The sequence below is a fragment of the Dipteris shenzhenensis genome, chromosome 2 (genome assembly GCF_047967505.1).
Source record: "Dipteris shenzhenensis isolate YYH24624 ecotype China chromosome 2, Dip_SZ_1.0, whole genome shotgun sequence".
Taxonomy (NCBI): Eukaryota; Viridiplantae; Streptophyta; class Polypodiopsida; order Gleicheniales; family Dipteridaceae; genus Dipteris; species Dipteris shenzhenensis.
In genome coordinates, this window is record NC_141597.1 from 34,720,981 (window position 1) to 34,730,859 (window position 9,879).

A 9,879-nucleotide genomic window follows, 5' to 3' on the forward strand; every position below is an offset into this window, starting at 1 on the left:
GGGGGGGTCTCTTATGTTTGAGCATCTTCATATGTATGAGTATGAGGGGGCACATTAAGGGGGTGAAAGCACATGTGGGGGTGTGATGGAGAGAAACGTTGTATGTGCATGAAGAGAGAGGTTGTGTGTGTGTGTGTGTGTGTGTGTGTGTGAGAGAGAGAGAGAGAGAGAGAGAGAGAGAGAGAGAGAGAGAGAGAGAGAGAGAGAGGAGGGAGGGAGGGAGGAAGGGAGGGAGGGAGAGTATGTGATAGGTTTGAGAGATGCTTTAAATAAAATGTTCATACGTATGGACATCTACCATAATGAGAATGAGAGAGAGAGGGAGGGGGGGGGGCGGGGGGGAGGTGGGTTGTGCAAATGCTTTGCTCCTTGATCGATCTCTCATCTAGCTCAATTGTTAGAGTAAACTGATCATAGAGCCAATCCAAAGTAGTGCCTACATGGAGGGTCTTGAAATTTTATTTCTTGAAAGTAATCACATTTGAAGATTCTACCTTCCAACCCAAGGAAGCAAGTCTCTAACCTACGGTAGATAGATTCATAGCTTTTGCAACAACGCTTAGCCATCTACATCACATAGCATCATTACATGTGTGAAGATGGAAACAAGAGCATGTCATCATTTCATACTTTCCACAATTTTTTTTAAAAAGGGGACTCATCCCTTAAAAAGGAGTATTGAAGCCAAGTTGAGAGAAAATGTGGATATTCATTCCTAACAAGTGGCTTAGGATGAATGCAATCCATGTGTTAAAAGGGCCCTCTCACTATAGCAGCACACCTTCTAAAGACAAACATCCCTTGTGACTTTTACTTCTAATATAAACATCCTTGATACAACCCCCATAACCTTACGGACGCCCTTGCCCCTTTTGCTTGAGATGTATTGCAATTACTTTCATGACAATGAGCCACATCCCTCCAAACATAAACTAGCGCCTTGTATAGTGCAAAACTTTGATAGACGTCAGACCTAAGGCAGACGAGCAAAAGGAAGCAAGCAGAGGAAATACGCATATTATAGAACACTTATTCTGTTCACCCACCAGCAAAGGCAGGAGGAATGAAAAATCTGCCATAGAGGCGAGTAAGAGAGAATTTAGAAACACAAGTTCAGTGTACGAGAGAGGGAGAGGGAGAGGGAGAGAGCGCATGGTAAGGTTGGACTTCAGTGAGACCAAATTAGTGAGGTATTTTGCGTGGAGATTCCACTCAAATTACGAGAGGAAATCAAAGTTTTGGGTTAAGTACAAAGCTGCGCTCATGTTGGCTGTCATCATCATCACAAATGCTCGATTGAATGTCTGTCTACTTAACATCAGCAATCGAGGTGTGGAGGATCTTGTGTGCACCATCCATCATCAACAATTGGTTGCAACGGATTTTGAGTTCTTCAATCTCTTGTCTGCTTGCTGTGCAGCAAGCAAGCAAAAACCCAAATGCAATCACGACAAGCTATAAATAATATATGCGCTCGGATTGCTGTAGATAATCCTCCAAGCACACAGAGAAAACAAATTGGAGCTTGTTGCTCCATAGCTCTTCTGATGCTTCTCTTGTAATTACGAACGACACGGCTGATGATGATGATGCGTCTTTCCGTTGAGCTATCTGGGAGCTTGCCTCTCCAAGATATCTTGCAAAAACTCGAGATGTTGCATGTCTCCAGACGCCGGATGATGATGCTGCTGTTGCTGTTGCTGTAACCTTATCAATCGCGCATAAGCTCCCCTCTTGCTCAGTAGCTCCCCATGCCTCCCTTGCTCCACTATCTGCCCCCCCTCCAACACTGCTATCGAATCCACATGCTGTATCGTCGATAGCCTGTGAGCCACCACTATCGTCGTTCTCGCCTTCATCAGATTGTCCAACGCGTCTTGCACCGCCCTCTCCGACTCCGAATCCAGCGCACTCGTCGCTTCGTCCAGTAGCAGAATGGCAGGATTCTTCAACACAGCGCGTGCAATGGCCACTCGCTGCTTCTGCCCTCCCGATAGCTGCACGCCTCGCTCTCCCACCTCCGTGCGGTATCCCTTGGGAAGAGCGCAGATGAAGCTGTCAGCATTCGCAGCTTTGGCAGCTTCCACAACCTCAGCCTCAGTTGCACCATCTCTCGCGTATAGAATGTTCTCGTACACAGTGGTGGAGAACAGCGATGGCTCCTGCTGGACCAGTGCCATGTGCTTCCTCAGCGACCGCAGCCTTAGCCTGCGGATGTCCTTGCCATCGATCGTTACACTCCCCGAGAGAGGGTCGTAAAATCTGGCTATCATAGCGATCACAGAACTCTTGCCTGCTCCACTGGCTCCAACAAGAGCCAGGCTCCTACCCGAACCTATCCTCAAACTCAAATCCTCGAAAATGCTCACCTCCGGCCTCGAGGGGTACCTAAATTTCACGTGCTTCAGCTCTATCGTGCCTCTCACCTCGCTTACATCCTCAGCCTTTGGGTCGTCGGGGTCTATTTCCGTCTTCCGATCAAGAATCTCGAACACAGAGCCCACTGACTGCAGGCCCGCTATGATGTCCGGAGCCAGCAGCAGAGTTTCGGCGATACCAAGCGCGGTGACGAGAAGCACTGTGAAGCTCTTGACCATCGGACCGAAGGCAGTGAAACCTGTCTTGATCAAATATGAGCCATACCACAATGTTAATGCATAGGAGCAGAACATACAACACTGTGACACGCCGAAAGCAATCCCTGCTATCTGACCGCGGAAGAATGAGTCTCTTGCGGGACGTTGAAGCTCACTGCAGAAAAGCTGCAACACCTTCTCTTCAGCGCAGAATGCTGCTACGGTGCGCATGTTACCAACAGCCTCGCCTGCCACCATATTCGCTCTCAAATATGATTTGCAGATATCCCCACCGAACCCCCTCAGAAATTGGCGCTGCACACCAACATTTTCTTCTAGAATGTCAAACCAGCTCAAAGTGCTCAAAGAAAGATACAATAGCTTACGCAACAAACCGCACGTTTTAGACTATGTTGTAAATCAATTCACCTGAGCAGCCGCCGATGACACTATTAAAGGAAAAGTGGCCATCATGACAAGCGCTATCCGCCACTGGAGTAAGAAAGCAACCACGAATGCTGTTGTTATGAGTGACACGTTATGTGACAATGTGCAGAGAAGGTCTCCAACTGCAGCCTTCACCATCAATGCATCAGATGCGAGACGAGATGCAACCAGACTGCTGCTATTCTTCTCGTCTTCAAACCAACCAACTTCGTACCTAAGAATGGCTGTGCAACATAATAGCAACCATAAGAATCCTCCAGCGGAAAGGTGGTTTTTGAAAAAAAAAAAAGCTAAAACTAAGGAATAACGCTACCTGAGAACATCAAGTGTCGAACTCGGAATGTCACATTCTCGCCCATCACTCCAAAAAAGTAGTGCTCCAAAACAAAGAAAAGGAATGACGCAGTGCCTGCACCTAGAAATAATATACTGAGCTTTCGAATCTCAGTAGGGAGATACCCCGGGGTCAGTGAATAAAAGGCTATCAATCCCTCGGTGATGCCCAGCACAAATAAAGGCATGGACCCTCCAGCTGATATGGCTCCGAGCATGCCCAGGAGGCTATAAGGCCAATCTGGTGCATTAAGTTGCATCAGTCGCTTCAGGGATGGCCTCTGAAAGGATCGACGCTCGACTTGAGCCTCTGGAAAGCCCACCGATTCCAAATCAGATTGTCCACTGATCCTGAAGCTGAAAGCTTTCATTGTGAGAGAGGAGCCACGGGAATGCCTGCACAAAATAAGTTCATCCTCCTCATGGTCAAGATTTCAAGACAAGCTTATCTCCTTAGAAGAATGCATAAGAAAAGCAATTGCAACCTTCTTTCGTAAATTATAAGAGACGAATTAAACTATCTCAACAATTGCACAGTTCACATGGCATCGCAAATTCAAAACTAAAACATATTCAAACTCCTAACCTGCCAGAGCAGACAAAATCTGGACCCACCCCGGGATCCTTCATGCTATCGTTCTGTATGCTCACAAGACTGGAATAGGCACCTTCTCGTGCCAACAGTTGGTCATGAGTACCACTTTCCACAATTTTTCCTTGCTGCAACACGGTTATGATATCAGCATCTTGAATGGTGGAAAGACGGTGCGCTACCATGACTGTTGTTCTTCCCACCATGACATTAGCAAGGGCATCCTGTACAAGTTTCTCTGAGTCAGAGTCTAAGGCACTCGTCGCCTCATCAAGTAGCAAGATGGCAGGGTCTTTAAGGACAGCTCTTGCAATAGCTACACGTTGCTTCTGCCCACCTGACAGTTGGACACCCCTTTCACCCACCTGCAGGCAAGAAGGGCTTGACATTACTCACTCACCACAGACTATGATAGTAACAGGCATCTTCATCTTTGGAGGCTGCAAATGCTCGATGATTCTTTAGTGAGATGCACCAAGGTTGAGAAGAATGGATGGCCTGAGATTATGGGTACTGCTGTCACGTTTAGTATTTCAATGGACACTGTCGGCCCCAATGGGACCCTAGGAATTCTGATGGATCCCAGCTACTCAAATATGTCCTAGGAATTCTGATAGATCCCAGCTATTCAAATATGTCCACAAGTACTGCAAAGATTAGCGAAGACATTTGAACCCTCATCAGTTGTTTAGAGGTCTAACCTGGGTGTCATATTTGGCAGGAAGCTGATTGATGAAGTCATGGGCACCAGAGATCTTGGCAGCTGTCATAATTTCATCGAAGCTAGCATCCTCTTTTCCAAACAAAATATTATCCCCAATAGTCGTTGCGAAGAGAGCAGGTTCCTGACTAACCAGCCCAATTTGAGCTCTCAGCCACTTCAGTTGAAGGCTCCTTACATTGTATCCATCGAGAAGAACTTGACCTTCATTCACAGTCATTCAACATGTCAAGCAAAAAGTTATCCATGTTACATACAAGTGACTACAAACTTGAGAGAAATAAAAGGACCTAACCCAGGACATACCTAACTGTGGATCATAGAAGCGTTCAATGAGTGAAATGACAGTACTCTTGCCAGACCCACTGCCACCTACAATGGCTACCAGCTTGCCTGCAGGTATATCCAAGGAGAAATCCTGGAAGATAGCAGCTTCTGGTCTGGAGGGATAAGCAAAATGGATATTTTTAAACTCCATATGACCTTTTATCTCTGGGGGGATCTTCCCTGTTTGAATACACACAGAGGTTGGTGACCGCTTGATCATCTCAAAGATCGTGTAACCCGCGGCTTTACCCTTTCCAAAGGCTGTCAAATTTGGGAATGCCTGACCAATAGCTCTGCATAGGCAAAGATCATTGTAGACATTAGATGTGTTCCCATACAATAAGACAAGATTGGATGGAGGAGAACAAAGCATGATGACAAACTAGAGAACTGGAGCCTAGTAACTTTGCAATGAAAAAAACATACAATTAAGGACAGCCAGTGTATAGCAGACGACAGAGGTAAAAATGTGATGATATCTTAGAAGACATGTCACCCAATCTTGGTAAACTAAGAAGGCATGGCAAGGATAAAACTTATATTAAGTAAACAAATGCTGGTGGACCGTAACATACGTGCCACCAACTACTGCATTCAAGATAGTCACAAACGCTGGGCCGCCATGGATATTTCCTCGTTGCACCATATGGCCTGCAAACCATAAGAGGAGCGCCCAGGTAAAGTACAGCAGCAAGTAAACAGAACCAATGCCCAGTCCTTTGGCAAGGCCACCTTTTATGCCAAGTTTCACTGTTCTTTGAAGAGCCTGGGCATAAGAATTAACAGCTTTGTCCTCCCCACCATATGCATATACAGAGCGGACTTGAGCCACAACCTGTTTGCAAAGTGTATGTCACTGTCAGAGTGCTGCCTCATTCAGCTCAGGTGGATTTCATCATTATAAAAATGGATGGGAGGAGAGACCTTCAGGAAGCACAAATACCTGCTCAGCAATTTCACCAGCTTTGATGTAGGCTTTATGACTGTTGCTAGTGAGATCAATCATGGCATAGGAATAGACGCCCCCAGCAAATGCAATTAGTGGCACAACTGCAAGTGTTAAGAAAGTGAGCTGCCATGACAGGGTAAAGCTTACTGCCAGTCCAGCAGCAAAGCGGGCTAAATTATGCATAAAATTTCCCACCTGGAGCATCAGAAGTTCCAGTTAAAACCTATTTGAGGCTGGCGCACCAGGCTTCTTCAGGATGCAGACATGGACTGTTTCAATAAAAAGCACGTGACCTTTAATCTATCCTTCCCCAACAAACATTGCTTACACTCCAATGTCCTCCAAGTTGACAGAGAGCAAATATTATTTGCTCAAATATTATTTGCTCAAGCTCAAGAAATCAGTTTTAGTGAAAAGGTGGACAAAGCATGCTGGCAAACAGAATCCATGCCAGTTCGCCGTAAATCACTCTCTTTTGACTCAGATATTGCAGAATCTAATTGGCTGTCTGAAGGTCCACCACATAACCTCTCAAAATTCAAATCTCAACGACTCGTCCACCATTTACAGAAACTGAACATATAACCGTCAATGATTCACACAATTAAACATAGACTGGAAGACTAAAAAACCAGAAAATATCAATGCATAGAAGCGTCATTGGCTAGTAGTAGCAATCGTATCAAAGAAGTGAGACAGAATTAAAATTAAAGACGTTTCACTTTTTTCGCACAAGTAGTAACAGCAGTCAGTTCTCTAAGGGTTATGAGTACCGACCTTCTCTCCAATGGCATCTTGAACTATGAGCGTGTCGCTGGAGATTCCAACAACGATTTCTCCAGTGGTCGAATCAGTGTCGAAGAAACCAATGTCTTGACTCAATAAAGCCCGTAAGTACCTAACCCGCATCCTAGATGACTGCCTCTCGCCAGTGTAAGTCCAACAGGACACCTCTGTAGCGCAATGCAGCAATAAAAAATGAGTCCTCAAAAATGATAATTAAACACATACAATTTATCATACTACAAACTCATAAGACGCGATCGAAAAAATGTGGGTCTCTGCAGTAGTAGAACGACGATTGACCTGAATCCGGTAAAATTCAAACATAGACGAAATAAAAAGAAGGAAACTATTTGAACCTTACCAAGCCATGCTGCTACGAGGGTGACAATGCCGACGTAGACACAGTAAAGACAGTACTGCAAGTAGAAATCAATAAAAGCCGGTTAACGCAAGGAGAAGGGTTTGAAACCGCATGCTGAATCTCAAGCCATTCACGACGGTTGCAAGCATTCGAACGATAGTAAATTGTGCGTGACTTCGAGACTGCATTCGTCAGAGCGAAGACCAAAGCCCACACCTTAGAGGCATCACGATATAGTCTCGAAGGGTCGAAAAAATATAACCCAATAGAATCCACGATGTTGCCGAAGAGAAGAACAGCAAGAGGCAGAGCAGCTCCATGACCACAGGCCCCAACGGTTCCGGCTGCCATCAAAAGATAATCGAAGCCAGTGGCGAAGGAGAAGAGTTTGAAATAGGAGACTGTAGGCCTTGGAGTAGGCTTACAGTTCTCGTGATCAGACTCTACAGTGACTTTGGGCCGCAATGTTTCCTCCTCAGAGACCCTCGATCTGGCCATATCTGAGGCAAGAAGCCAACGAGCGAGCAGAGCTAAGAACCGAAGTTCAACCCTGCATCCGTTAAGGGGGAGTAAGATCTCCGAGGCTACAAAATGCAGGTGTGTATTGGGTGCCGGGAGACCTGTGATGACTTCCCTGCAAGACGAGGACTACGCCAAGGCAGCGTGTAGTACAACCAAAGCATGGAATTCTGCACTTGGTTAAGAAATCAACTTTGATTTTCGGCGGCCTGAAGCTGCAGTCCGCTCTGCGTAGTGGCGCATTTTGTGTGCCTATTCTCACGGCATTCCCAGTGCCGAAATTCCGCTGATTGATCGTAACTGTTGAGACGCTAGAGACAATATCAACCCGGATCAACAATGTACCAAGAGCCCGCGTGCTGGCTTCAAATGCGTGTGGTCAAAAAGTCTACGGGATCCTGATCACGCCTCAGTTGATCTTTACCTGCACCACCACCTTCGCCTCGAGACAATCGCAACCGAGAGCGAGAACACGCCGTGCCGCGTCCCCGGCTCCTGGCGCTCCCGCTAGTTCCTGCCCCCCAGGTAGAAGGTCCCCAGCTACTGCTGCGTTTCCTGCGAGTATTCCTGCGGGTTCCAACTACTCATGGGCTAATGCTGCTGCTGCTACTCATGGGCTACTGCAGCTGCGGCGGCGGCGGCGGCGGAGGCGGAGGCGGCGGCGGGCGAGCGAGGAGAGAGGAGCAACACACGTCGCTTGAGGAAGAGAGCCCCAGGAGCTGCATGCGGGGCTTGCTGCAGCAGCTATGAAGGGCGGCGAGGGGGGCAAACAGTTAGTGCGGGAGCTGATGCGAAGCACGGGGAGAAGGAGGAGCTGGGAGAAGGAGCATAGGGAGCTGAAATGGGGGGGGATGGCGGGGAGGCTGAGGGGGAGCAGGGATGGCGAAGCTCACGCAATGCAGGTGGAGGGAGGGATGAGGGAGCAGAATGAGGTGGAGGAGAGTGAGTGTGGGGAAGAAGGGCGGAAGGTGGCGGAAAAGACTTCATAAATGGAGTCCACATGCGCTAAAGGGTGGCGGAGATGGGCGGCGATACTTATTAATACTACGTAGAATACAAAGACAGATTCCAGTGAGAGTGTCTTAAATGTCACAGCGCTGGCAAAAGCGGGTCTGCCACAGAAATCCACCGACTTCCCAACGCCTCTCATTTAAAGCCCCCCCTCCCTATGTCATTTTGGCCCTCGGCTAACTTATCACTAACTCCACGTTCTTCTTTAGCGGTTCCTCCCCATTTTGGCTGTGGTAGGTCGCTTCGTTTTTTTCCTTTACCAACCCCTTTCCACCTACCTACCCCTGCGGTGCTTTGCTTACCCTAATCCAACCCCACAAACACCTTCCTTCTTCTTCGTATAGGTGGACCTTTTTCGCCTCACCTCACTTGGTAGGGTATGCGAACAATTCCTCTCCTTCCAAAGGTTACATATTTTTTCTTTTTGAACTTTTTTATGCTTGCCCACGTGGACCAAAGGCTACATATTTTATTTTTGACCTTTTTATGCTTGCCCACGTGGAACGAAATATTTGATTGCGCCCTGCTTGCATCCGTTAGTTGAGGTTATTCAAGTTTTGACGGAGAAGATCGCAGAGGCGGCGTTTGTTTATGGTGCTTGTTGTCTTCTTTGCATTACTTTTGTAGTTACGGGGCAGGCCTCTTGATTGATGGATATCATTCACCTTGTTTACATTCACTTCCCCTCACTCCTCTCCACCATCAACGCCATGGGGGCTTCGAGGTGCAACCTCGGCCATCGCTGTTGGATCACGAGTGTGTCCACATCGAGAAACATGGGTGCTATGAGCTAGTAGATGTGTCAAAAACTTAAGTGCCCACCCCATCACATCATACAAAAACACTTTCGTAAATCCTAGCATGTCAAAAGCTTTCCCACATCAACATTCCAAACACAAATCCTCACCCCATCTACTTTGACGGTCGGGAGAGGCCTACGAAGATGGCAAGCAACAACACCACGAGTCACTTTCATACGAGGGAAAGGCCTCCCCATTGCATCTCCCTTTAGGGTCCCAAAAATGCAAGGACAAACTATATGAGCTGGCTCATGTGTTCAAATTTTAACTACCCACCCATTGCATCATACAAAAACACTTTCCTGAATCATAGCGTGTCAAAAACTTTCCCACTAGCCCATCACATCAATATTCCGAACGCTAATATGTCAACTCCTCGACGTTGATGACCACAAGAGGCACCTATGAAGGTGGCGAGCTGCAAAGTCACGAGTCGCTTTCATATGAGGGGAAGGCC

At 47.1% G+C, this 9,879-nt stretch overlaps 1 protein-coding gene across 1 annotated transcript; it reads right to left on the minus strand.

Annotated features, from left to right (window-relative positions):
* Window positions 1-1,077: 1,077 nt before the first annotated feature.
* LOC147904675 (ABC transporter B family member 10-like) lies at window positions 1,078-8,545 on the minus strand. Its single transcript, XM_087387936.1, has 11 exons — window positions 7,309-8,545; window positions 7,093-7,147; window positions 6,723-6,898; window positions 5,940-6,140; window positions 5,572-5,831; window positions 4,976-5,289; window positions 4,650-4,873; window positions 3,943-4,313; window positions 3,337-3,752; window positions 3,006-3,247; window positions 1,078-2,891 (listed from the first exon to the last, which is right to left on the minus strand). Exons 1-11 carry the CDS (start codon window positions 7,588-7,590, stop codon window positions 1,608-1,610), a joined length of 3,825 nt encoding a protein of 1,274 aa, XP_087244062.1. The 5' UTR covers window positions 7,591-8,545; the 3' UTR covers window positions 1,078-1,607.
* Window positions 8,546-9,879: the final 1,334 nt, after the last annotated feature.